At 33.3% G+C, this 26,300-nt stretch overlaps 3 protein-coding genes across 3 annotated transcripts; 2 read left to right on the top strand and 1 right to left on the bottom strand.

Moving 5' to 3' along the window:
- The first annotated feature begins 5,594 nt into the window (after nucleotides 1-5,594).
- LOC11423273 (protein IQ-DOMAIN 1) lies at nucleotides 5,595-9,409 on the top strand. The gene is made up of 7 exons (XM_024770615.2): nucleotides 5,595-5,645; nucleotides 5,756-5,869; nucleotides 6,285-6,372; nucleotides 6,461-6,766; nucleotides 6,943-7,164; nucleotides 7,281-7,400; nucleotides 8,314-9,409. The coding sequence occupies exons 3-7, from the start codon at nucleotides 6,313-6,315 to the stop codon at nucleotides 9,010-9,012; spliced, it is 1,407 nt and encodes a 468-aa protein (XP_024626383.1). The 5' UTR covers nucleotides 5,595-5,645; nucleotides 5,756-5,869; nucleotides 6,285-6,312; the 3' UTR covers nucleotides 9,013-9,409.
- Nucleotides 9,410-11,262: 1,853 nt separating this feature from the next.
- Nucleotides 11,263-15,244, bottom strand: LOC11425772 (uncharacterized). The gene is made up of 6 exons (XM_003625540.4): nucleotides 14,713-15,244; nucleotides 13,751-13,939; nucleotides 13,357-13,596; nucleotides 12,765-12,982; nucleotides 12,132-12,386; nucleotides 11,263-11,968 (listed from the first exon to the last, which is right to left on the bottom strand). Exons 1-6 carry the CDS (start codon nucleotides 15,101-15,103, stop codon nucleotides 11,723-11,725), a joined length of 1,539 nt encoding a protein of 512 aa, XP_003625588.1. The 5' UTR covers nucleotides 15,104-15,244; the 3' UTR covers nucleotides 11,263-11,722.
- Nucleotides 15,245-18,819: 3,575 nt separating this feature from the next.
- On the top strand, nucleotides 18,820-22,622 carry LOC11431881 (pyruvate kinase, cytosolic isozyme). Its single transcript, XM_003625538.4, has 3 exons — nucleotides 18,820-19,191; nucleotides 20,535-20,996; nucleotides 21,454-22,622. Exons 1-3 carry the CDS (start codon nucleotides 18,964-18,966, stop codon nucleotides 22,264-22,266), a joined length of 1,503 nt encoding a protein of 500 aa, XP_003625586.1. The 5' UTR covers nucleotides 18,820-18,963; the 3' UTR covers nucleotides 22,267-22,622.
- The last annotated feature ends 3,678 nt before the right edge of the window (nucleotides 22,623-26,300 follow it).

The raw sequence follows: 26,300 nt of genomic DNA, 5'->3' as shown, positions 1-26,300 counted from the left end.
GTAAATGTTCATGATTCGTGGTTGTCAGAAGCGGCAACGGTGTTGAATTGCAAGGTTGGTTCTATCCCCTTTATATATCTTGGTTTACCAATTGGAGGGAATGCTAGTCGGTTGGTGTTTTGGGGCGCTCCGTCAGGTATTGTCTCCTCTATTGAATCTATTTTAAATTTTTTTTTTTTTTTTGGGGGAGGGGGGAGCGCAGACCACAGGAAAATTATTTGGGTTGATTGGAATTTTGTTTGTCGGAGTCAGGAGGTTGGAGGTTTGAGGGTAAGGAGAATAAAAGAATTTAATTTAGCATTATTAGAGAAGTGGTGTTGGTGGATAGGGATAGTTTGTGGTTTAGGGTATTAGCGGCGCGGAATGGGGTGGAGGGCGGTAATTTGTGTAGTGGAGGGCGTGATGGCTCCGCGTGGTGGCGGAATATAGCGGCATTGCCCTCAGAGGGCTGGTTTCATAATAATGTTAGCCGCTCTTTGGGTGATGGCTCTAGCGTGTTGTTTTGGACGGATGTTTGGGTGGGTGAGTTGTCGTTACATGATAGATTTAGTAGGTTGTATGAGTTGTCGTTACTAAAGGGGAAGACTATTGCAGCGATGAGAGCGTTAGGTTAGGAGGAGGAGGGTGAGGCGTGGAGGTGGAGGCGTAGGTTGTTTGCTTGGGAGGAAGAGTCGGTAGGGGAGCTTAGGCTTTTACTACAAAATGTTTCTTTTCAGGTTCACAGAAAGGATATTTGAAAGTGGAATGTGGATCCTTCTTCTTGTTATACAGTTCAAAGTGCATACAATACTCTCATTGCGCAGGTTCATGTTGATAATGTGGTGCTATCGCCTTCTTTTTGGCATAGGGATGTCCCTTTGAAGGTGGTGCTTTTTGTGTGGCGTCTGTTTCGTGACCGGCTTCCTACAAAGGTTAATTTTCATAGGCGTCATGTGTTAGGCTTTGATGCTCAGAATTGTGTTGGTGGATGTGGACTTATCGAAACATCCAATCATTTATTCTTACATTGTAATATTTTTGGATCCGTTTGGAATCACATTTATCAATGGCTTGGAATAGCTACGGCGATACCTCTTGATGTACCAGGGCATTTTAATCAATTCAGTCTTTTATGCGGTGTCTCTAAGTCGAGGCAATCTATTCTTCAGGTGATTTGGTTTGCGACTATGTGGGAAATTTAGAAGGAAAGGAACGACGGAATTTTTAATTCTAAGGATAGCTCTATTATGCAGGTGGTGGATAGGATTAAGTTGTTAAAATTCAAGTGGTTGAAGGTGAAGTATGCTACTCTTCCCTTTAACTATCTTGGTTGGTGGCTTAGTCCGTTCACTTTACTAGGCATAGGCTAATTGTTGTGTTGTTTCGGGTTGTTTTGTGGTGAAGGCTTTTGCCTTGTATGCAATCTTATTATTTGTATTGACTTTAAGGTTTTTATTCCTTGGCACGATCTCTGCTAGGAAGACTTTCGTTATGGTAATATAATTCATTTTAGTCTCTTAAAAAAAAAAAACAAATATTTGATTAGTTGTATGTGTTAACATGAGTCTGTGAAAATTAAACTCTTTAAAAAAATTGTCAAAAATCATTTATCAAAAGTCAAAATTACTACTCAAAAGTCAAAATAACTTTTCATTTGAAGTAATTTTTAGAGTTATTTTAGATTTAGATTGTCAATTTTTTTTTTTTAAAAAAAAAGGTTAAATATATTTTTTATCCTTATAAGTATTCTAACTTTTCGTTTTAATCCCTCTAAAATTTTCCTTCGACTTTTAGTCCCATTTTTTCACTTTTGCATTATGTATGTAGAGTCAAAATTCAAATTCTAAATTTCTCACTTATTCGACTTAAAAGATGAAATTTTAGTTGTTAAACTACTTAAGAAAAAAAAATTAAAAAACATATGAAAACGAATTCAAAATCAGCACACCTTTCTTGTGTCCATTCATGACTTCATGTGACTGCATATCAACCTTTAATGCGATTCACATGTTTTAGCTTGGAAAAAACCGTAAAATTTGATTGATATCCATGCTAGCAGTGTTGTTGTTGTCACTTCTTATCCAAAATAAAATGTTACTTATTTGTTAAGGGAAGCTAAGAATTCAAGGTTTTACCAAAAGAGATCAAATTATGCAAGATAGTCAGAAACCTCTCACGATACTTTTAAAAACGAAGAAAAATAGGAAAATTATCATTATTCAAAATAGCATTGATGATCATTTTACAACAGTCTATTAAGAGAATTCAAACACCTTCGTTTAAGGTTGTCTATCACGACATTGAGTATGTTAATAATTTTTATTGTTCTATGGATTGGCCGGTATCTTCAAGTTGAATAGTTCCGTTCTTTCAAAAAAACATGAATAGGACTGTAAAAGCGACAAACTTTTCTCTAGCTATTTTATCAAAGTGTGTATTTACGGTACAAAGTTTAAACTTAACAATCATTGACTAATTAAGCTGAAAGATGATTTTATCATTAACTATTATAATTTGATGATGTTATTTATTAAAATATTAGTAGTATAAACTTGTAATGGTTTTTAACCATCTTGCTAATGCTAGCATGTTTAGAAGGATGTTGACGTTTATAGCTAGATTCGGTAACGTCAACTTCATTGTAGATAATAATACTTCTTAAATCAAATAAAAATTGTTCTATCCATATGTTCAAGACTTGAGCAATTAAAAAAGTTCAAAATTATTTGGTACAGAAATATTTTTTTGTACAACTTAGGATCGTTATTTATGAATTGCTTAGCAACTAATTAGGGGGGTTTCTTGGAAAATCCATATCACACCAATTATAGTAAAAAGTTTGTATTAAAATGTATTTTTTATTTTTCATAAATTTGAACAAATTAAAACATGCTCTCAAATTAGTATATGACGATATATACAACAAATATTTTTTAATAATATTTTTCGGCTTGATTTTTTTAATAATGTAACTTTTTTAATAATATTACTTATACTATTTTTCATAAAAGGAAGACATATCTTAGTATTTTTGTATCATTAATAGTTTTTTTCATTCTTTTTAGACTTTTCGGTAGGGTTTTCTAAAAGGCAGGCAAATATGATTGTATATACTCATCTCATGCAATAGTGGCCACTTCTTGTGCTAGTCATCAATCACTCGATTATGTAACTCATTGTACTACTTTTGTTAATAGTTGTAACTTTTGCATTTTTTTCTGTTTTGAAATAAACTCGTCTTAACTCTTAACTACTCCATTAACTACAATTAAAATATTAATATAATATTGATTTATTTTTTTCCCACTCATATACCTTCATTCATTGAATTTCACTCTTCTTGACTATTCCACTAATTATAATTATTAAGGATGTTAAGGTATAATTATATTAATTTTATCATTGAAATCAATTCAATTAATTATTTTATTTAGAATCGCTCACAACTCAAAAACGACAATAAACTAAGACCGAAGGAGTATCACACACTTTTTTGTTTTGCGTGAATTGGTGTTGCTTTTTATTTCATAAAAAATTTAAACACAGAAATTTCGCTCACTCTATAGTTTGGATGAGAAACTAAACTGAGAATTATAACTCCAAATTCAAATGTATGTGAGAGGTGATATATATATATATATATATAATGCCTTAAAATTTTAGGTGGAGATATAATGTCTACCTCTCACGTAGTTATGGAGTATTGACTCGTTGTGACTTCGGTCGTTTTCCGAACTCCCCAACAATAGTTATCAACGAGCCAGTAAAAAATTCATTGTTGGGGAGTTCGAAAAACGGATGGATTGCTAATAAAGAACCTCCCCAACAACCTCCCTTATGAATTGCTAATAAAGAACGACGCCAAAAAATCCATTGTTGGGGAGTTCTTTATTAGCAATCCATCGTTCTTTTTTGGCTCGTTGGGGAGGTTGTTGAATTCATATGCGAGTGGTTAGTTCTGCATCGACTATGAATAAGTAAAATGTTGGATACATAAAAAATGTAAGACATATACAAAATGTCTTAAGATTTTATGTGAAGATGTAATGTCTTTCTCTTTTGTAGTCTTTGACATGTTACTTCTAGAGTTACACGAGACTCCCCAACAACAACCTCACATATCATATGATGACCACACTCAAGGTTGAAGAGGAACCTAACTACACATGTGAATTTATAACGAATGGGGACACCAAGATTATTATATTTGAATTTGATCATAAGTGAACCATGGATGTCATCTACGATGAACCTAGATTCCCTTATGAATTGCTAATAAAGAACGACGCCAAAAAATGGATGACCTTGATAAGGTACGAGCATCATGCACATTGACGATGTGAGCGAGAAGTTGAAATTTCTAGTCTCTTTACAAATTTCAATCTATAATGTAGATGAAAAACCCAAAACAAAAAATTGCACTGGAAATTATAACTCTAAATTTAAATATAGTTGTTGCTTCATTGTACATGACATCTATGACTCGCTCATGGTAAAATTTAAAGATAACAACCTCATATGTCATGTGCAGAAACATTCAAGATCAAAGAGAAACCTAGTTGTCCTTGTGAATTTTTAACTAAGAGGGACGCCAAGGTATAACGAGTCGTAGATGCCATCTATAACGAGTCTATATGTCTTTATGAATTTCTAACCAAGAGCGACACTAAGAAATAGATATCCTTGAAGAGTAAGAGCATAATGCACATTGATCATATGGATGAAAAACTAAACTTCTTTGCACTGAAAATAGTAAATCTAAAGTCGTTTGCGTTCAAATTCAAGGTCAAGAGAGAAACCTAGCTGCTCTTGTGAATTTCAAACCAATAGAAACGAACTTAGACAAGGCCACAAGGGTGCTAAGAAAAAATCAAATCAACATAGCAATATAATTTAAAAATAATAATTATGAGAATATGTTCGGTTTATTGTTTTTATTGTAATAGGTCTTTAGAAGAATAGAAGATATTACCTTAAAAAAAGTCTTCAAAAGATATTAGTTATATATTGAATAATTCAAAAATGTGACATAAAAATAATAAAATAAATATAACCAACCGTTTTTTGTATCTCATTCCCATTTTCTTTTTCCCTATATTGCAAATCCAAATATAGGCGTCGCTAGTTAGCTAGTACTAGCTCTGTAGCAGTGAATAACTTCCCTTTAAATCCAAGTTCGTACCATAGTAACTAACTTAGTAACATATCACAAGAAGTTGAACACTCACTCCAACACATTTATGGCAACCCATCTCACTTGAGGTTGAAAGCATAAAAATTTCCCATAAAAAAAATATTATTGATCTTTTTTTTTTCCAAGTTGGCATAGGCTAAAAAATTCACCTCTTAAAAGGTTGGTTAAAAGTTTGAACCTCTACTCTTAAATATATTACGGGAAATGTTAATCAGTATCTCAAAGGCACCAATGTTAATTTGGTTAAGATAAAGATTAACAAATTAAATAGATTAGTCAAAACTAAATTAAAAATATAAACATAAAAAAAAATCACAAATTTGTTTAAATAACATCTCTTAATTTTATTTTTTTTAAGCAAACATCTCTTAATTTGTTGACTCTTATATTTGATAAGATCCAAATTCATTGCAATTAAGCACAAGATGATACATGAACAAGTAGTGGGGCCTAGTGGGACCAACAAACACAAGTGAGCAATGTCACAATATTAGCAGAAACAGCTGTTGTTATTATTCAAACAAACTAAACTCTCTTCTTCTCTTTGTCATTTGTCAAGATCTGATTTTTCCCTCTTTACAGGAACATGTTTTAAAGGTGTGGTTTGGTTGGTTCAACTTTGATCTTCTTCAAGTTTCAATCTTTTTCTTTAAACACTAATTGGCTCATTTCAGATCTTTCACTTCATTCATTCAGGTATTATTCCCTCCCATTGCACCTTCTTCAAGAAAGATAAATTTAGCATTTTTATTGCTTTTGATTCAATTTTATTTTATAAAGAGAATGCCAATTAGAAAGCACTTAATTGATTTTCCAAACTTTGATTTAGATTGAATTAATTAATACATGTACTACTAATAGGGAAGGATTAGGAGTTTGAATGGCTTGTTACTTGTTAGCATAAAAGTTTGTATTTGACTATTCTTTTCCATATTATATTTTCATTTTTCCACACAGATTATTTCCTTGTCGGTGTCAAACATGCTAATATTAATGGCTTTTAATGATTTATAAGCTAGTAATTTCACTGCTTTTTTCAATTTTAAATAAGATATTTTGGATAGTGAGATTTCAGATCTTCAATTTTTTTCCTTCTTTTTGTAATATAAAGGATCAAATTAAGGAATGCCAAGAAGATAATGGGGAAGAAGGGAAATTGGTTTTCTACAGTGAAGAAAGCTCTCAGCCCTGACTCAAAGGTATCAAAAGAAAAAATATATAATATATTAAATTTAGCTCAATTTTATGTTATATTTGTTATAATTTTTCATTTTTTTGTTGTTTCAGAAATCAAGTAAATCAAAAAAGAAATGGTTTGGGAAGCAAAAATTGCAGACTTCAGACCCCTCTGTAGAAATAGATACAGCACTGCCTCTTCCTCCGCCAGAAGATATTAAATTAACTGATATTGAAAATCAAAACAATCACCATAATGTTGCTGAAATTACAACTGTGGTGGATGTCGAGGAACCTGTTCGTTCTGTTCAGACAGCAGTTGTTAAGACTCAAGCTGCTACTGTTTCTCGTTTTGCTGGTAAACCAAAGGATGAAGTGGCAGCAATCAAGATTCAAACAGCTTTTCGAGGATACTTGGTATGTGTTGTAATCTCCCTCGTTTTCAAATTTGTTCCTGCAACGTTGGATGAGTTCTTTTGGTTTCAAATTTTTTACTTTAATGAGGATTTAAGAGGCATTCAATAATCACTGCAAAACAAAATTTATCATTTTGAAATACCTTTCAGACTTAACTGTCGTTTAAAATCATTTAGGCAAGAAGAGCATTGCGGGCTTTAAGAGGGCTGGTCAGATTGAAAACATTGATGGAAGGGCCGGCTGTAAAACGTCAAGCCATGAGTACCCTCCGCTCAATGCAGACGTTAGCTCGTGTGCAATCTCAGATTCGTTCTAGGAGGGTCAGAATGTTAGAGGAGAATCAGGCTTTGCAGAGACAGCTCTTACAGAAGCATGCAAAGGAGCTTGAAACCATGCGGGTATGGGTTTCTTTCCTTTAACTTTTTTTTTTAAAATGCTAATCTCTCAACATTGGACCAACGCTTATTTGACTTTGTTTGTAATGGTTTTTACATGTCCCAAATTTTCATTATAGATTGGGGAGGAATGGGATGATAGCCTACAATCAAAAGAACAAATTGAAGCCAAATTACTGAGCAAGTATGAGGCTACTATGCGAAGAGAAAGAGCACTAGCTTATGCATTCACTCATCAGGTTTTCTATTTCTCTTGTTAACTTAGATATGTGAGGAAAATGGTTGAAATTTTTTACATGAATTGGAAGACGCATGGAAAAATTTCACATAATTTCAAGAACTAAAAAAATGAGAATCCAAGCTTTCATGTTATGTTCTGGAGCTTTTCTGAAGTGAATAATTCACTTTAGAGAATGATGTAAGATATGTCAACGACCATTGATGGGAAAATAAATCGTTGATATTGCATAGAGATGCATAACAAATAGCAAATCGTAGATATGTTAAAATGTTTGCCCGTGATTTTCTCATCAGCAGTTGAGATGTCTACTATTTCTAGTGAAAGCTTGTTGATGAGTCAAATCACTTACTTTATTTGTTATTTTTTCCACTTGAAGCTGTTGCTCTTTTTACTTAAAACTTATAACCAATTTAGTTTGAAAATATTTTTAAAATTGCTTTTTACGAATAATACCAAAATTGTCACCTTTTCACTTTGTTTCCTATTTTTGAAGATCTATATAGAAGAGGATGAAAACAAGAGGGGGTGAAATCACCCTTTCGGTAACAAATATTTAAAAGCAATTAATGAAAATAATGTCCTTTTGTAATTATAATTAAAATCATGAAATGACAACTGAAAATACCTTAGGTTTGATAAATGCAGGAATCCTTTCATGTAGTCACTATCTTCATAACCATTTCCTCTGCTTAAACCTCTGCAATCTCTTTTCCCACTGCCACATTGATTTTTTCGCATAATAATAATATGCTTAATTCAGTTGTATAATAATGTCTTCAATTCTTCTCAATAGAGATATTTGGATAGTGGAATAACACCACATATTATGTGATGTCCTATTATATTTTGAATGAATTGAAGTGTCTTGCTATGTTTTTTTGCTTAATACTGCAAGTGTAATATTGTGACAGCAAAACTCGAAGAACTCGTCTAGATCTATGAATCCAATGTTTGTGGATCCAACCAATCCTACTTGGGGGTGGAGCTGGATAGAACGATGGATGGCTGCCCGACCTTGGGAGAGCCGTGGCCTTGTTGATAAAGAACTAAATGATCATTCATCTGTTAAAAGTTCGAGCCGCAGCATTATAGGTGGAGAAATCAGCAAATCATTTGCCCGTTTCCAGCTCAACTCTGAAATACATTCTCCAGTAGCGAGCCAAAATCCTGGCTCACCCAGCTTTCAGTCCAATTCAACTCCTACTAAGCCGGCTTCTGCTTCAGTTGCCAGGAAACTGAAGAAGGCAAGTCCAAAGGGAAGCTGGGTTATGGATGATGATTCCAAAAGCATGGCAAGTGTACAGTCAGATCGGTTCCGCAGGCACTCTATTGCCGGGTCATCAGTTAGAGATGATGAAAGTCTTGCTAGCTCTCCATCAGTTCCAAGTTATATGGTGCCGACTCAATCTGCGAAAGCTAGGTTGAGGACACAAAGTCAAAGTCCATTAGCAAAGGAAAATGGCAAACAAGAAAAAGGATCCTTTGGAACTGCAAAAAAGCGCCTTTCTTTCCCGGCTTCGCCTGCGAGGCCAAGGCGTCATTCAGGTCCACCGAAGGTAGAAACCGCTATAAATGCAGAGTTACCTGTGCCCAATGGTGTGGCCAGTTGATTATATAGTAATCAGAGTGAAAGGACAGAAATCATTAAAGTAGGATTGAAGATATCACTGAAGAAATAAAAACAAAAGTTCATTTACATTGAGTGTTCTTTTTTATTTATTTACTTGTCCTATTTTTTATGTGTATCCAAACATTTCATTAATACTTTTGATTTGGGGTGAAATTTGTTTTACTTACCATATTAATTAATTTGTATTTTCATTTACATTCTTTACCATTGACCTTGAGGGGAAGAAATTTGGTTCATGTTGATCTTGTGACAGAAGGATGAATCTGCTGTAAGAATCCTTCCTGCGCTTTACCAACAAGGAGGAATATGATTCTGCTGCTTAAAGTTCCTTTTTCTTTTTTGTTCATAAACTGAAATTTGAAACTCTTGATTCTAAATATGGTATATAAGTGCAAATTTGATTTCTTTGTTTTATTTCTTTGATGCTACTATGTTTTGCTTTAAAAATTAACACTAAAGATAGCTTACATTGCTATCATACTGGCATAATTTTCTTTGTAACTTCTCAGTCTCTTCCATGCAACGGATCTATCAATCTATTTATCCATCTATAAGAAAACTTATGCTTAGTCATGAGTGTATATGCTAGTTAAATAGTATAAAATGAGTTTTAAAGAAGCAAGAAATTGTCAAGGTGATTTGCCATTTTAGAGCTTATTATTAACTTATGCATCTGCAGCTCTTCAGAGAAGGGGTCAATGCTAACATGCACATTTATTCTATCTATCCATCTACATATTATTTATCAACAATTGGTGGTTGAAGTGGGGTCTTACAGCACACAGTGGTACTATGCCTGATCTCTCTCTCTCTATCATTCTCCAAGGTGAAATTAGAAATTTCAGTTGTCTTTAAAGTATGTATGTTGGTGAAAATAATAAAATCCCTTGTCTTATTGTTAGTTTACATAATTTCATCTTAGATTAACATTAACAATAATAGAACTAAATGAGCTTGCATTACTGATTCTCTGACAGTGGACCAAATGTACCTTATGTCTGTAACTTTGTATTGTGACTGCTTGAACAGTTGGCACATTTTGTTTGTTGCATCTATGAAAACATGTGAATTTTATGCTTTGATTTTTAATAAATGAAAAATTATGAAAATAATTTTGTTTAATGGGTTTAAAAAAATTAAAATACTGTAACAGTAGTACTAAGTTGTTCGATAGTAAGTGGGACATGCTATCAAACAGAAATTAAAGTTCAGATTTTAGAGTTTAGAAAGTCTTATAGTAGTTGCAACCATGTCTGCCGGGTTAATCTTAAAAACGATGTTTTTCTGTTTTGTTTTTTGATTACAATCTCACAAACGATGTTTGTTAGGATTCTAATTACTTGGTCAAAGACAGTGAAAAGATACGAACAAACCACTAATGTTGGTTTCTACTTTAGTCTTCTTTTCTTCCTACTATAGAAAGAAGGATCAGCGCACGGATTAGGCTTTCGCGGAAATAGGCGGTCTTTAGTCTCAGATGTGGGTGGCGCTGAGTTTGCTAAGAAGTTTAGGTGTAAGAATTTAACAGTGGATTTATCCCCTCTCTTCGAAACCAGGCTAATTCCCAATTATCGTGCTTCATAACGAGCAAAATCCTCTTTCTTTGAAGCGACGCGACGTTCACAAATTTTCAAAAGTCAGAGATTGGGGTTAATACAAAAGTCAGAGATTGGGGTTAATACGTAAACTAGCCAATCGGTACCTATATCAAGCCCTCTCACGCCCCCACGCGAGCATCCAGTCAGCACATAGCGAACCAAAAAAGTGTTCATCCTGGATTATCCACATGTATTCTTTTTACTGCTTAGCTTGACGTTTAAGCAAACTTCATACCTAACATTGAACTTTACTTTTTTTTAAAGCACAAGGATTCTAGTTGAAGGAAGAAAAAGTTAGAAATATATACGAATAACCTGTAATTATAATTAATAATATGCTTAAGCTTAACATTTCCCAAAAACCCTTTCAAATCTCAAGCATATTTGTTGGTTGCTGACTTGCTTCCTGTCTGGTTGCATGTAACTTCAGTTTATTTTAAGAGAAAATAAACCATCAAAATAATTCAAGTTATGGTACAACTCATTCAAAGACTGCTTGATCTCATAAACAGGTGGAGATTCTCTACAGTTCTTAAAAAAAATATAAAACTTCATTACTATAATTTTAGGCATAAAGACTCAATTATGTCACTAAATTTTAGAGATAATCACCTTTATGCACACTAAACTACTGTAATGAATCTTTTCATTTTTTCATTTGTATGTCGCTAAGCTCCCTTCTTCTCTTTTCAATTAAGAGGTGATAGCTGAAGCAATGAACTCCGTTTTGAATAAGCCATCAAACCCCAAATGCAAAATCTAAATTGAAACATAAGAAAATGATAAAAAAAGAAGAGATGAAAATAAAAAGTGGAACTAAGTAACAGGCACGATTTTGCCGCTGAGTTAACGGTCAATCGAATAAACACTCTAAATCCGAGAAGGCAGTTAAGATACAGTTTGCTTCGGAACAGTGGAAGGTTAGTAGAAACAGTGTAAGGTGACACTTCGACCTATATATCTCCAAAAGCTCCCGTGGTTCAAAATTTATGAATCCTTGGGAATGCTGTATCCTTTGAAGCTTTGCTGTGCATAGGAGCCGCCTGTGTTATTTACATCCAAAGTTAACTCGTGTATACCAGTCGTTTCCGATCATTCAATATCAGAAACAGATACTAAAGCATCTTCCGTGTTTTTCTCGAGCATAGTTTCCTCTTGTCGTTCAAAGGGACCTTGAGGAGTTCCAAAAAGAGTGGAGAATATTTGCTTATGGCATTCATCGCAGAAAAAGAAATAGGAGAAGTGACCCTCGTTTGGAAGCTTATGGATTACTGCCTCTGGCAACACCCTTTCTATGTATTCTGTCATTGATGGTGGGACCATTCTATCGTCTAATCCCTGTTTGAGAATTGAAAAGGGAAATGTAAGTACATTATAACAAGCTAAACTCCAAAACAAAGAATAAGTTGAACACTGTATTACATAGTACACTAAAATAGAAATGATGAAAGAAAATACTGAATAATCATAAAAGCAATACTTAAAAAGAAAATGTTCAAACCTGCCATATGTGTATACGGCCGAGATATCCTGCTAATTCACATTCTGCCTGACCGTACATGGATTTCAACCAAAGAAGTAATCCTCCTGTTTGACACTTCTTATGCACATGAAGTTCTTCTATGTTGAAATCCCATCTAGATACCTGCAGAAGAGCTTCCTCTATAAACGGCTTCAGGTTTCCCTGCCGAACAGACTCCTCCAGATCCCTCTGCCAATACTCTTCGAATGCTGGTTCATCGACGAGAATTTCATCCTAAACATATATGAATTTGATTTGTCAACAGATTATAACAGGCCTAAATGTTCTTCCACAGTCACGGACACCTACAGAAACTTTATTTAATTGAGGTAGTGTACACAAAAAGTAAATTTCAAAACAGACATGTTATATTGGACGACTCTATAGGTTCAAACTCAATATCCACCAACTGGTGAATGGACAGTCAATTCAAAACTCAAACTGAATGCCGAACAACACAGTAAGTTTTTCAGCTACCATGAATCCACTTAGCTATTGGCAATAAAGAAAAGTAAGTTTTCATATCTATTGATGAAATAAAAAAAGTAAAAAAGAAAAATACTCAGACAGGGTTTATCCCTTTCAACATAATTCAAGGTTATCACGACTCACCTTCTTTCCTAGTGAAAGTGAAAATTGCTTGTCAATCCGCTCATGCTTTTCCGGCAAGAAGCTTTTCCGATAGAAAAACGAGAGAAGTTTTGGAAATCTATAAGCCAAGGAATACATATATTTTCTCCTTGGCAGCCACTTCTCCCAAGTTCTTTTCATCTCGTCTTTAGTCATGTGTGACTCGTATGGGCTAACCATAGGGGCTAACATTGCTGCACCTGCATTTTCAGGTAATATTAGTATATTACAACTTATCAGAATTCATGTGTCTCTTTTCTATACTTTGCAGGTAGAAAAGGGAGTTTAACTTGCTCGACAGAGGCAGGCAATCGGCTAGAAATTGGTACATCGCTATAACCATAGCCACAACTGACATTATTTTTTTTTCTGTTTCTTTCCCAAAAATTTACATGAATGGAGACAGAGTCACAAATCACAATGGAAGAGTTATTTTAGATTTTGAACGTTTCACAAAATGTTAACATTATTGATATGTCCTAACTTATAAGTCCTTTTCAGATGTGGAGTTTAAGATGAACAACACATTAATCAAAGATATTGAGACATTAGAATTTTGAATAGGGGGGGCAACCTGCAATTCTCTCAGGAATATATTTGAGTGAAGCCCAAGCATGAATGCATCCACTTGAGTGGCATAGTACCCAGAACTTATCAGTTACATTGACAGCATCAACTAAATGCAACATATCCATGGCCGATGAATTGAAATTCCGGCTGGGATGTGGATCACTCTCCCCAAAACCAGGAAGATCATAAGTGACCAAGCGAACACCATAGTCTTCGAGCAACGATGCTTTCACTCCAGGAATACCTAGCATTAGAATGATAACAAAAGGAAGTAGAAAATGTCAGAAGACAAGAACTAAAATTTCGCAGGGGATAAGTTTTTGAATCCATATTAAAGATAAGTATGTAATTCTTATTAAAGCTGGTTTTTATTTTCAAAAACTTCAATTATATTTTACCTGCCAGCCGGGATGAAAGAAACGAATGTGGAGCAACAAGTGAAAATCTAGCTCTGCCTGGTGGAACACCTTGATCTTGATAAGCCATGTACCTACCATCTGGGAGCAATATCCGGCTAGCAATAGGAGGATGCATGCGAACCATTGCCGCCTTGGTTGAGGTTTGGTGATTAGAGTCTACACTTATAGCTGCAAATAATTTTTTCATTAAAAGTTAGCAAAACTTATGCCAGGCCCAGATTGCTTAACGGCAAAGATCATCTGTAAGCAACTGAATAGCTTTTTTCCCTCAAAATCCATAAGAATATAAACCATACTTGACTAAGTTTTACAGAGATAGAAAATCAACAAGTAGGAAAATATGAAGGTTCATTTATGTCATAAAGAAATGGACTGAGAATATTTGACTTGCATTTATAGAAATTAATTAGTTAATTATCCGTTTGTTCGAATCTGATCTCAAATATAAGCAAAAGAGCAAAAAAGCCAAACAAATAAAGGAGTGTATCTGGTTCACAGTTTGAACCATATACATCTACTTTGTTTGATGTTTGTTTGCTTATATTCGTAACCGGAGGGAGTAAGTGATACATTTATATTTGTAATAATCTCTTCTGTAAACACATAGAAACATTAAAAGACTTGCCAATAATAACCCAAATTAATTAATAAGGTTCACATGATAAGAATTGAAATTGGAACATAACATTAACAACATCAAACCAAACCAATCCTGTGTTTTTGTCAACTGAAGACCCGAAGGCCCAGTCAAACCAATCCACAAAAATAGCAACAGAACAACAAATAGTTGAATTCAGCACAACAAGTTCATTGAATTAAAATTAAGATTGATTGCAACTGTGGAACCATTAAAGTAAAGTAAACTAAAACTACTAACAAGTACCAAATAAATAAAATAAAAAAATAAATGGAGTTAAGTTGAGTTGAATCAAGAAAGAAACCTGCGAAGGCAAGAAGAAAAACGGTAAAGACAATAGACCAAGCAAGAAGAGGATCACGATCTTCAGGCAAAAAATCATTCAGAAAGCTTAATCTCTTAGAAAGCTTAGAACAAGGTCCTCGTAACTTTTGAACAAGATAAGAATCTTCATTGAAGAAATTTTGTTGAAGAATATCTCTACAACCTCTACCTAACTCCATAAGTATCTCACACCAAGCCATCAAAAAACCAACCGCATGTTCCTTCAAACTCTCTCCTACTTCCACTTCCTCCGATGATGATGATTTTCTGACATCCTCAAACGACGTCGTTGTCGAAGATTCAGGTAATGAATTTTCCATAAGACTTGCTAGTTCCTCACTCCACCACGTGGTTCCTCTTGCTTCCGCCATTGCAAAGCATGTGTGGAATCAACAGAACTGCTACTGTCTTTTTTTTTTCTATTTTTTTTATATGCGTAATCGCGAAGCTATGTTTTTAAATAGATGATGATGATTCATTGGAAAAAGGTTTTTAGGGAAAAAATAAAATAAAAGAAACAAATAAGACGGTTACAGTGAAAATGGATTCCAACTAAGCACCGATTCTGCATTATTGTTGTCGTAATCTTCGGCTTAGAATAATACTACAATGAAAAGGGAGTTTCTACAAACATTTTTGTTTTTTTTTATTTGAACTACTTAGTACCAACTTATTCGTACATCTGTTTTATATATTATATATTTGTCGACTTTTATATTTAAAAAAATATTATTTCATTCTTTCGAAAAAGATATATCATTTCATTTCTTAGCCAACACTTTCGAGAAATAAAATATAGTTATTATAATTGTAAATGATAAAATATATATATATATATATATTTTAAAATAACTTAATAAACTAAAAAATAAATAGATTATATAATTTTATTTAATTCAAATTTTTAAATATGAAAATAAAATTTTCGATGATTATATAAATTTTTAGATCTAAATATTAATTTTTTTCGATTAAATTTAAAATATGAAAATAAATTTTTGAAAATTATATAATCTTGAAGAAAAAAATGATTTCATTTTAACTTTTGAAATCTTAATTTCAGAATTTTTTCTAAAAATCTAATTTTAAAAAAAATTCAAATGTTTTTTATTTATTTTCAGATTCGTTTTCAAAAAAAAGTTTTTCAAATATTATTTTCAAAAAATTAAATTTAAGTTTCTAAACAAAAATAATCAGATTTGTTTTTCAAATATTTTTAGATTATATCATTTTCAAAAACGATTTATCTAATTTTCAGAAATTTTATTTTAATTTTTGAAAATGAAATAATCTGAAAATTTATTTTCGGTCAATTTCTAGAATTTTAAAAATTCTTTTTTTCAATATTATGCGGCCTGCCACATGGCAAAGTTGCATTCTCAACAACTGACACGTGGATAAAAGCATGCCACTTCAACGCTTTAGTGGGTTTAGAGACATTTTTAAAAAGTAAACCCTCATTTGGGTCCCTGAAAGTGTGCCTCGCTATCAGGCACATCCCTAGAACAAGGAAACGCAAAAAAAAAACTCCTCGAAAGTCTCTTCCGTTAGTCATTCCCATCCAAAACGTTAACTGAGCGTTAACTCTGCTGATCTGGACGCTGGTCTTGCCATATCACCTGCAAAGGAGGCTTTCCACGCTGGCAGGGATGAATATGAAGGGTTAGTAGATAGTTTGCAACAGTAATTTTTCGTCCCTCCTTTATCATCACCCATTTCATCTTCATCTTTCCCTCATCTCCATTTCCCTTGCCAACCTCTCTCCCATCAAGAAGTCTTTCATTTAGAGGCTCTCTTTCATCATTTCTACTTAAATGTTTCTCCTCTGCATTTACAACTTCTTCTGCCCCAAAGATTTCTTCCCATTCATCAAGCCAAATAAAATACCCACAATTTCGGGGATCATTCTACAATTGCATAAATGGAGAAATCATAAACAACAATGGAATATAAGGTGTATAATGTGTAGATACAATTTTAGTGGTCAATTTTTCTTTCAAATATACCTTGTGAAATGGACATGTGTAGAATGGTCTCCCAGGGTTCTCTGTCGTGTTTGCCTTAAACATGGTTGTCCTCAAGCGCCACAGTTACAATCAGGTACTGGAATTGTGGCTCGATTTGTATCTATTCTTGAGGAAGATGGCATACTCCATGAACCAGATGGTGATTTGCTACTATTGTTGTTGTTCTTGTGCGTCTTGTGCATCGCCCCACCTCTGATCATGTTCAATCTCAATTTGGGTAAGGAAATTCGAAAAACAATGAAAGAAATTGAGTGAGAAGATGGTTTTAGGGTTTGAAATTGGGAACAAAAGGAGAAATGGAGATGAGGGAAAGATGAAGATGAAATGGATGATGATAAAGGAGGGACGAAAAATTACCGTTGCAAACTATCTACTAACCCTTCATATTCGTCCATGCCAGCGTGGAAAGCCTCCTTTGCAGGTGATATGGCAAGACCAGCGTCCAGATCAGCAGAGCTAACGCTCAGTTAACGTTTTGGACGGGAATGACTAACGGAAGAGACTTTCGGGGAGTTTTTTTTTTGTGTTTCCTTGTTCCAAGGATGTGCCTGATAGAGAGGCACATTTTCAGGGACCCAAATGAGGGTTTACTCTATTTTTAAAAGACAAAATAACTTACAAGGGTATATTTTTTAAAAAAAAGTTACAATGAGCAAAATCAAAACGAGTCGTATTTCTAAGGACCAAATGCATATTTAAACCTAAAATTAATATGTAAAATCTATGTTTTAAGACATAAATAATTAATATGGATTAAAATTATAAATTTGATGCCTAAAGAGGTCCAAGGTGGCCGGCTCGCTTGTCAGTTGGACCGGCTTTGTTATTAGCATAAGTTTATCATAAAAAATATTGTTTAAATTATGAGTGATTTGCATAATATTAATTAAATGGTATAATCCACTTAATTAATATTAAATTGTACCATTTAATTAATATGGTACAATCAGAAGGAAAAAAAAATCCCTTAGAAAAAAAAGAAGGAAAAAAATTATTTTTTCAAAGATTAGAATAAGCACTTTTTCTCCTTTCAAACATGACAATAGTTGCAAGAGATGACCTTGTTATATTTTTACAACGACACTAACTTTCATATTTTTAGAAAGATTAAAAATTGAGTAAAAATATTAAAAATTGAGTAAATGTACAAATGGCTTCTTAGTCCAATAATTTTACTAATCAATCATTATCGGGGTATTATAAGTTATAACTTATAAACTACTAAAAAAAATTATAAATAATACTCTTTCCGATCTTTATTATAAGCAACAATTAACTTTTTAGGTTCATTGTGTAAGTGATGTATATTTATAACGAAATACATTAATTATTTATTGAATCTAAAAAGTCAATTGTTGTTTATAATAAAGATCGGAGGAGTATCTTAACAATGATGCAGACAGTTTTATATGAAAGTAAAGATGGATACAAACAACCTTGTGTTGAAATTTTTATGATTTTCTTGGTTTGGCTCTGTTCTATTTTTTATTTTTAATTTGCTTCAAGTTTATGTTTTATGTGTTTGTTGAAATGCATGAGAGTGACTCAATTTGTCGGCTCCATATTTTGAGTAAGAGGATGATGACTTGTCAACATATGTTTAAATTGATTAATTTAAAAATCACATATAGTCGGCATGAGCGAACACCGGCAACAATTTTGTTTTTGATAATGGATGCAATTAGTTGATCTTTCTTAACCATTGTCGTGGAAGGATTTAATTTGGCTGATAGGATCAAGAGTTCGGTTTGTTAGTTCAGTTTTGGCTCTTGAAATTTTTATGTGCATGACTCTGGCTTTAAGATTTTTTATTTTCTAAAGGTCTGGCTTTAAGAACGTTGACGGGGCATGTCCCAATTCATAGCTAAACTTTATTGTATTTTCGTTATTTTAGCATTTTAATGAAGCTTATTTTATCGTAAAAAAAAAAAATGAGAAGGAAAAAAACAATATAAAAAATGTATAATAACACGTAATAATATGATATTTTATATTTTTGTTTATTTATAATTATAATCTTTTTGGTTGATTATTGGTCAAGAAATTAGTAATATTTTGTAGAATATCTTTGGTCCGCGTGAAACTTGCTTGCTTGAGAATACAGAGTCAGAGAGAAAGCACAGCACACCAAAACAACAGAGAGACTAAAGAAGAAGAAGAAGAAGAAAACCAAGGTCACCACCACTGATCGATCTAATCCAAAGATGTCGACGATTGTAGAAGAGAAGAAACCGAAAACTAAGATCGTTTGCACGCTGGGACCCGCATCTAGGTCTATTCCCATGGTCGAGAAGCTTTTGCGAGCAGGTATGAACGTTGCCAGATTCAACTTCTCTCACGGTTCTCATGACTATCATCAGGAAACTCTTGATAATCTTAGAGCCGCCATGGAGAATACTGGTATTCTTTGCGCCGTCATGCTTGATACTAAGGTATAAAACCTATTTATTTATTTATTTATTTATAATGCATCTTCAGTTTTCTTTGTTAATGTTTTTTATTTGAATTGATAGTTTATGTAATTTGTGTTTGTTATTGATGTGTGAGATGTATCAAGTGTATCAATTTGATTTTGACCTTATATAATCTTAGTATTTTTCGTAAAGGCTGTTTGGACTGACTTATTTTACCTTATTCATTACCATAAACACTTCTGAGACTGTTTGAGAGAAGTTATCAAAATAATTTGTGATATGTTCATGAGTTAAACTTATTTTCATAAGTTCTTCAAAATAGCTTATAGCTTATATGTAAACAATTAAAATAGCTTATAAATGAGCGCTTGTCATGATAGGTGATTATGCTATAAACTTCAAATTAAGTTGTTTATACAAACAAGGCCACAAGAGTCTCGCAAGTGTTCATGCTAGTAGATAAGCTCAAATAAGTCAATCCAAACACACTTTAGCTCTTTTAACGCTTTTACACTATAGTAATACAAGAGCATCTCCAGTGTCTTTTTCTTACTTGATTCTTATAGTTAAGAACCTGATTTTGGTGAGTATTGTAATTTGAGGGAGATGAGATGTATACCACAAATAAAAACTCTTACTGTACAAGAGCAGAAGAGCTGGTTTCTTATGCATTAAAAAAAATCTCCACAGTAACGGTGCAAGATGTAGGGTGACTTGTAGTACTTATTTGAAGTTGTTAAATAGGTATGTTGTTGGAGTAGGAAGTTCTTAAGATTCTCAAAACTGATCTAGTATAATAGGGCTAATAAAAATGAGTTAAAGAACAATTTGAATAGTGAAAGGGAATAATCTTCTTTTCAATCTTATTTGGATGCTTAATATTATATTTAAGTAAACATCAATGTTGACTATATTTGTAAGATTGAACATTCAACCCACTCCAGTGATCCATAGAGAGTAGTCCGAGGAGTTTAAAGGGATGCACTGGCAGTGTAAACCAACTTTGCGCATGCCTCTAATGAGAATCTATTATTCTGACATGTCAGTACACTCTTGTAACTGAAATCTTAAAATTAATGATATGACATAACAAATATTGAGTTCTCATTGGATATCAGTGTAAAGCTGATTTACTCTGACATTATATGCTCTTTAATTTCATTAGTCAAGAACATGAATGGCCTAATCATTTAGGCATATTACATTTCCTATCTTTCACTAAATGCTGAATTGGTGTGAGATGCGAGTTCAAGGCATTATTATTCATGAACTTAATAAAGTGAAACCAGCATTTTCAAGTTCCTTCATTTCATATCTTTCATTTTATGCATCTACTTACATTGCACTGCACATTGTTGTAGGGGCCTGAGATTCGTACTGGATTTCTCAAGGATGGCAAACCTATCCAACTGAAACAAGGTAATGAAATAACTATTTCGACCGACTATAGCCTAAAGGGTGATGAGAATACGATCTGCATGAGCTACAAAAAGTTGGCTGAGGATGTGAAGCCCGGGAGTGTCATACTCTGCGCAGATGGAACCATATCATTTACAGTTTTATCATGTGACAAAGAATTGGGTTTGGTTCGAGTCCGCTGTGAGAACTCTGCTGTTCTAGGCGAGAGAAAGAATGTTAATCTGCCTGGAGTTGTAGTGGATCTTCCCACTTTGACTGAGAAAGACAGGGAAGATATTATGGTTTGGGGTGTTCCCAATAAAATTGACATGATTGCACTATCTTTTGTTCGAAAAGGTTCTGATCTGGTGCAAGTTCGGAAACTGCTAGGACACCATGCTAAGAACATTCTTCTCATGTCAAAGGTATGCTATATTATGAATTTCTGATTTTTTTTTTCCATGGAAAATAGGTGATTTTTTAGCTTGTTTAACAATGTGTCGAGTTCTAATCAGACATTGATATCATAGAGATGTTTGCTGCATTCCTATTAATGTGTGTTATATTGGACATCATCTAACAAAATTTGAGATGCTCCTCAAAGAAAATAGTTGAGTTGCTACTGATTTTTTCTAGGACAAAATTTAGGCACATTTCTTTAGGTGTTTTTTGTATGGTTCTTAACTAAAAATACAACTTTTTTTGTTATAACAAACTTTGAAAAATTATGGATTCGAGGAAGTCATAGATAGTTAAGAACTAACGAAAAACACCTAAGGAAATGCACTAAGTTTTTTCCTTTTTTCTATCACTTGCATGTGTTATGTTCAATTACTTATTTCTAGTTGCTTTTCCTCTGCAACTTGCAAATGTATGTGACAGGTTGAAAACCAAGAAGGGGTTGCAAACTTTGATGATATCCTTGCAAATTCAGATGCATTTATGGTGGCACGTGGTGACCTTGGAATGGAAATTCCAATTGAGAAAATATTTCTAGCACAGAAAGTGATGATTTATAAGTGCAATATCCAAGGAAAGCCTGTTGTTACTGCAACCCAGATGTTGGAGTCAATGATCAAATCTCCCAGGCCAACCAGAGCTGAAGCTACAGATGTCGCCAATGCAGTTCTGGACGGCACAGACTGTGTCATGCTTAGCGGTGAAACTGCTGCTGGAGCTTATCCAGAACTTGCTGTTCGAACTATGGCTAAAATTTGTGTTGAAGCTGAGAGTACCATTAACTATGGAGATGTATTTAAAAGGATAATGGAGCACTCACCAGTACCCATGAGCCCATTGGAGAGTCTAGCTTCTTCTGCAGTTAAAATGGCCAACTCAGCTAAAGCAGCACTTATATTGGTTTTAACTAGAGGAGGGAGTACTGCAAAATTAGTGGCTAAATACAGGGCTGGCATGCCAATTCTTTCTGTTGTCGTTCCTGAGATTAAGACTGACACTTTTGATTGGTCCTGCAGTGATGAGGCCCCTGCCAGACATAGCTTGATATTCCGAGGATTGATTCCAGTACTCAGCGCAGGTTCTGCTAGAGCTTCTCACACAGAAACAACAGAAGAGGCACTAGACTTCGCCATTCAGTATGCCAAAACAAAGGGTCTCTGCAATAACGGGGATTCTGTGGTGGCTCTGCATCGCGTGGGTGTCGCATCAGTCATCAAAATCTTGACTGTGAAATGATCTCCTATTAAAAGGAGTTCTTCAGCTGCTTTTGGCAATTTTTGATGGTGGGAAAGAAGTTTTATCATACATTTTTCATTCCTAATTGGATGCAGAACATCAGTCAGAATTTTTTTTGTTATTAGGGATACATACTCCCTGTTTTAGAATTATTCATATATCATTGTTTCTTCGCCTTATTATTGTTTCCACTGCGGTAAGTGGTGATGCATGATGCTTTTTGTAAACCTAAAAGGTGACCAATTTCTGGCCTATCAGTTTTGATTTGTTTTGATAGAGAAGGTTATGGTTTTTATATTGGGAAATGTTAACACTTATTTTAATTATTCGTCATCATTTTCAACACTTATTTTAAACTATGGATTTGTTAAAATTTACACCTTTGATTTACTTTCTTATTGATAGTTGTTAACTGCATTTGTCATTTACACCATGTCCTAGAAGAATCCTTGTTGCCATATGAGTATTTATTTAACTCTGATTTGAGATAATAGGCGATTCACTTTGGATCTATCTATGTATTTGTTGGTGGTGATACACTTTTTATGCACTGCAATTTAACTATTATAGTTTCTTTTGTTCTGCCAATATAACTCTCTGAGATAGTGATTGAAAATTGTAAATAAGCATCAGGTTATGTCACCCACCACAGTATTCACTTACTACACCACTCAGTATCATTATTTTTTAAATAATATCGCTAACGAAGTCCTCGTGTCTTGTTTTAAAGCTCAAACGACCGCGGTAGTGTAGTTGGTTTGAACTTTGAACAACCATCTTATACCGTTCTAGTGTGATTCCTTGATTTTTTTTTTTATATTTTGTTTGCCTGGATAGGAAGGAGAACTTCATATTTTGTTTTCACGAGTTTTTGGCTTTTTTAAAGTTATCAACTCATTTTAAAGTGTAAAATGAACAATAATAGTTATTGATAAATAAATTAATGTTTTTCAAAAATTAAATAAATCAATGGTTGACATTACATGTTCGAGTGTAACTAATTACGAGTGTGTAACTAATTACGAGTGTGATGAATATTAACTAATTACGCACGTAACTGAATGACCTCGTCACAATGACACTAGTTTCATTGGTTGAAAGCGGCTCTGGGAGTGGGTTAAATTCCACTTTGACGCGCTTCGTGCGGAGGTGTAGGGCAATTATATTGTTGTGAATTTGGTTTGGAGACATGAGATCACACCTACGACTACAAGTGGAGAAGACGCAAAAGTTTTAGTCAATATTTTGACAAAGAATTGTAACATTAATGAGAATGTTCCTATCTTGATTTGGCGCATTCGAGACCGAAAAACATGAATTGACATGTTCATATCAACTATGCATGATGTGAAGGAAGCATATAGACTCATTGGCTAGCTAATTTTAATCAACCCTTAAACTATTTTGATTTACATGCCATCTATAAAGTTTAAAAGTCTTTTTTTCTTATGACATTTTTTAAGCTTGCATACTTCGAAATGTTTGTTTCATCGCTTAGTTTTTTTTCTTTCTTGGGCTTGCCCTTTTTTTAAAAAAAATGTAACACCTTATTATACTAGATCGTCTACCCGTGCTGCCGCACGGGCCATAAATAGCTAAAGACATTGATTGCTATTCATATTTAAATGTCAAATAACATTAGCGAAATATGTGTGATACACTCGATACATATGTGTTAATGATTAAAGAAGAAATTTATTTATTTATTTGACAAAATTATTTCATAGAAGAAATTTGTGAAAATATTATGAAAACTAACGTTATAGAATAATATAATACTCCCTCCGTCCTAATTTATAAGCAAAAAATACAAATTCACATTTATTAAGAAAAAAAAAACATGGTGGTTTGAGATATAATTTTTTGTATTTTTATTAGAATATGTTTCATAAAAAGATGTAAAAACAATTCTTATTGGTTAATGATTACGGATAGAATAAAAAGTAGAATAAATTAAATGCAATTTACATTTAATATTTTTCAAAGATGATTTTTTTTACAATAATATAAAAATTTGTCTTTTTTTATAATTTGCTTATATTTTGTATAAATAATTATAATTTGAATGAATATATGTAGTTGATACTATGGCCACGTGAGAGAGAAGATGCCATGACAAAGCAAGCAAGGGGCTGGCGTACGATTTAGTCGGCGCGTGTCTTGTTGGGCAGTTGAGTAAAGAATTGTTTGCGTGCCGTTGTCGGTTGCAGTGTCAGTGGTGAGGCTGCATTGCATGTGCCTTGTGCTGTGTATAATGTATATATCCTTGGGATTTTTCCTTGTTTTATCAAGTTAAAATATTAATAAATCAATTTTATTGGTTGCTCTTGCTGCGTGTGTGACAACGAGGGGTGAGAACGAATTTTTTTTTTTTTTTTTTGAGCAAATGAGAACGAATATTTGAACCTATCGAACATAAGAATATTCATACAAATTTATAATTAAACTCATTTTTACCTTAAAGGATTCAAACAGAATTTACTTTTAGTCATAATAATTACTTTTAACCAAAATTTATTTTACATAATCATTTCTATTAGTAAAATTAAGTATCCTCGTCGGAGAACCAAACACGTGTTTAGAAGGATTTTTTCCCCTCTCCATATCATTTTTTCTACTCCCATGCTAACTAGATTAGACTCGTCTGAACAACATGTGATCCGCATAAACTGTAGCCCAACGAAACTGAAGCTTGAAAAGATGGAAAATATGCCAATTATATACACTTTCAATTTTTTACGAGCGAACCATTTTGGACCCGAACCTGACTGAACCCACCTTAGTGACAACAATGGTAGATTCATTCAATTTTGCTAAGAAAATTGTTTTTTTACAATGAATATTTCCTGTTGACACAATTAAATGACATTTTTACCTCAACGACAGTTAACAACTGTTAGCTTAAACGCCGGCAATTAGTAGCAGTTAGCAACCGTTGGCTCCAGCGGCAGTTAACTGCCGTTATGTTCGTGATATATTCAAGTCAGTAGTTATAATTCAGACACTTACTCCATCATCACCATCACCATCTTTCTCTCAAATTTTCACTCTCTCACTCTAAAAAAAACTCTACCAAATCATCCAAAAAAAAATTCACTAAATCACAAGTAAGTTATCACTTATGCTATTGTAATACATTTTAGTTAGTATATGTGTTTACATGTTTATAATTTTAGTTGTTGTTTAATTATTAAATTTTGAATTTTTGTTTTTAATATAATTATGTTGTAACATTATATCAATGAAAAACTTATTCCAACATTTTATCAAACACTTGGAGGGTAAATTATACATAAACCCTAAAAATGATAACTACAGCATAAACATGCAAACATCTAAATAATTAAGCAATATTACTCATTTGCATGTAATATTGTATCATATCTTGCAAAAAAAATCAAAATTTAAACAAACCCTAAATCTAAAAAAATTCTCTAAAACTCAAAACTACAACATAAACATGCAAACATCTAAACATTTAAGCAACACAAGTCATTTACATGCAAACATTGTATGGTTTCTTGCCAAAAACATCAAAATTTAAACAAACTCTAAATTTAAAAAATTTCTAATTTAAGAGAAAAAAATATAACATATAAACATAAAAAGTTAATGGTGTTTGATCATTTAACTTACTTGTTATTGAAGTGTTGTTTGATTTGAACTTGAAGGAATTTTGGATTTGGGTGATTTGAAAGAGATTTTTGAGATTTTTTTGAGATTTTAGATCAGAAATGAGGAAATGAGGTGCTTTGCCTTGTTTAAGACAGTACGTAGCGTGACTTAACTAACCCTGCGCTAGTTAACTCACGCAACGTTAGTTAAGTTGCGCAGTGATTAACACTTGCGCAAGTTAACTAGCGTAAGAGCATTTTTGGCATGATTGCAGGGCGCGAGCAAAATGTACAGGGTGAAGGGCATAATTCTAACACTTTTAGTTGTTACCGTTAGAGAGAAAATTTTTTGAACAAAAACAAAAAAATTAGAGAGAAAAAATACATCACACCCCCACACCTGATTCTCCAAGCCCACAA

The sequence above is a fragment of the Medicago truncatula genome, chromosome 7, assembly GCF_003473485.1.
Source record: "Medicago truncatula cultivar Jemalong A17 chromosome 7, MtrunA17r5.0-ANR, whole genome shotgun sequence".
Lineage (NCBI taxonomy): Eukaryota > Viridiplantae > Streptophyta > Magnoliopsida > Fabales > Fabaceae > Medicago > Medicago truncatula.
The sequence above is the reverse complement of the archived record's forward strand: the minus strand, read 5'-3'. Positions and strand labels throughout refer to the sequence as shown.

Excerpts from the sequence above, each read along its gene's own strand:
- LOC11423273 (XM_024770615.2), top strand. The coding sequence starts at position 6,313 with ATGGGGAAGAAGGGAAATTGGTTTTCTACAGTGAAGAAAGCTCTCAGC. Across the intron at positions 6,373-6,460 it reads CTCTCAGCCCTGACTCAAAG|AAATCAAGTAAATCAAAAAA; the intron begins GTATCAAAAGAA and ends TTGTTGTTTCAG. Across the intron at positions 6,767-6,942 it reads CAGCTTTTCGAGGATACTTG|GCAAGAAGAGCATTGCGGGC; the intron begins GTATGTGTTGTA and ends AAAATCATTTAG.
- LOC11425772 (XM_003625540.4), bottom strand. The coding sequence starts at position 15,103 with ATGGCGGAAGCAAGAGGAACCACGTGGTGGAGTGAGGAACTAGCAAGT. Across the intron at positions 13,940-14,712 it reads TTTTCTTCTTGCCTTCGCAG|CTATAAGTGTAGACTCTAAT; the intron begins GTTTCTTTCTTG and ends AATTATTTGCAG. Across the intron at positions 11,969-12,131 it reads GCCGTATACACATATGGCAG|GGATTAGACGATAGAATGGT; the intron begins GTTTGAACATTT and ends ATTCTCAAACAG.
- LOC11431881 (XM_003625538.4), top strand. The coding sequence starts at position 18,964 with ATGTCGACGATTGTAGAAGAGAAGAAACCGAAAACTAAGATCGTTTGC. Across the intron at positions 19,192-20,534 it reads CCGTCATGCTTGATACTAAG|GGGCCTGAGATTCGTACTGG; the intron begins GTATAAAACCTA and ends ACATTGTTGTAG. Across the intron at positions 20,997-21,453 it reads ACATTCTTCTCATGTCAAAG|GTTGAAAACCAAGAAGGGGT; the intron begins GTATGCTATATT and ends TGTATGTGACAG.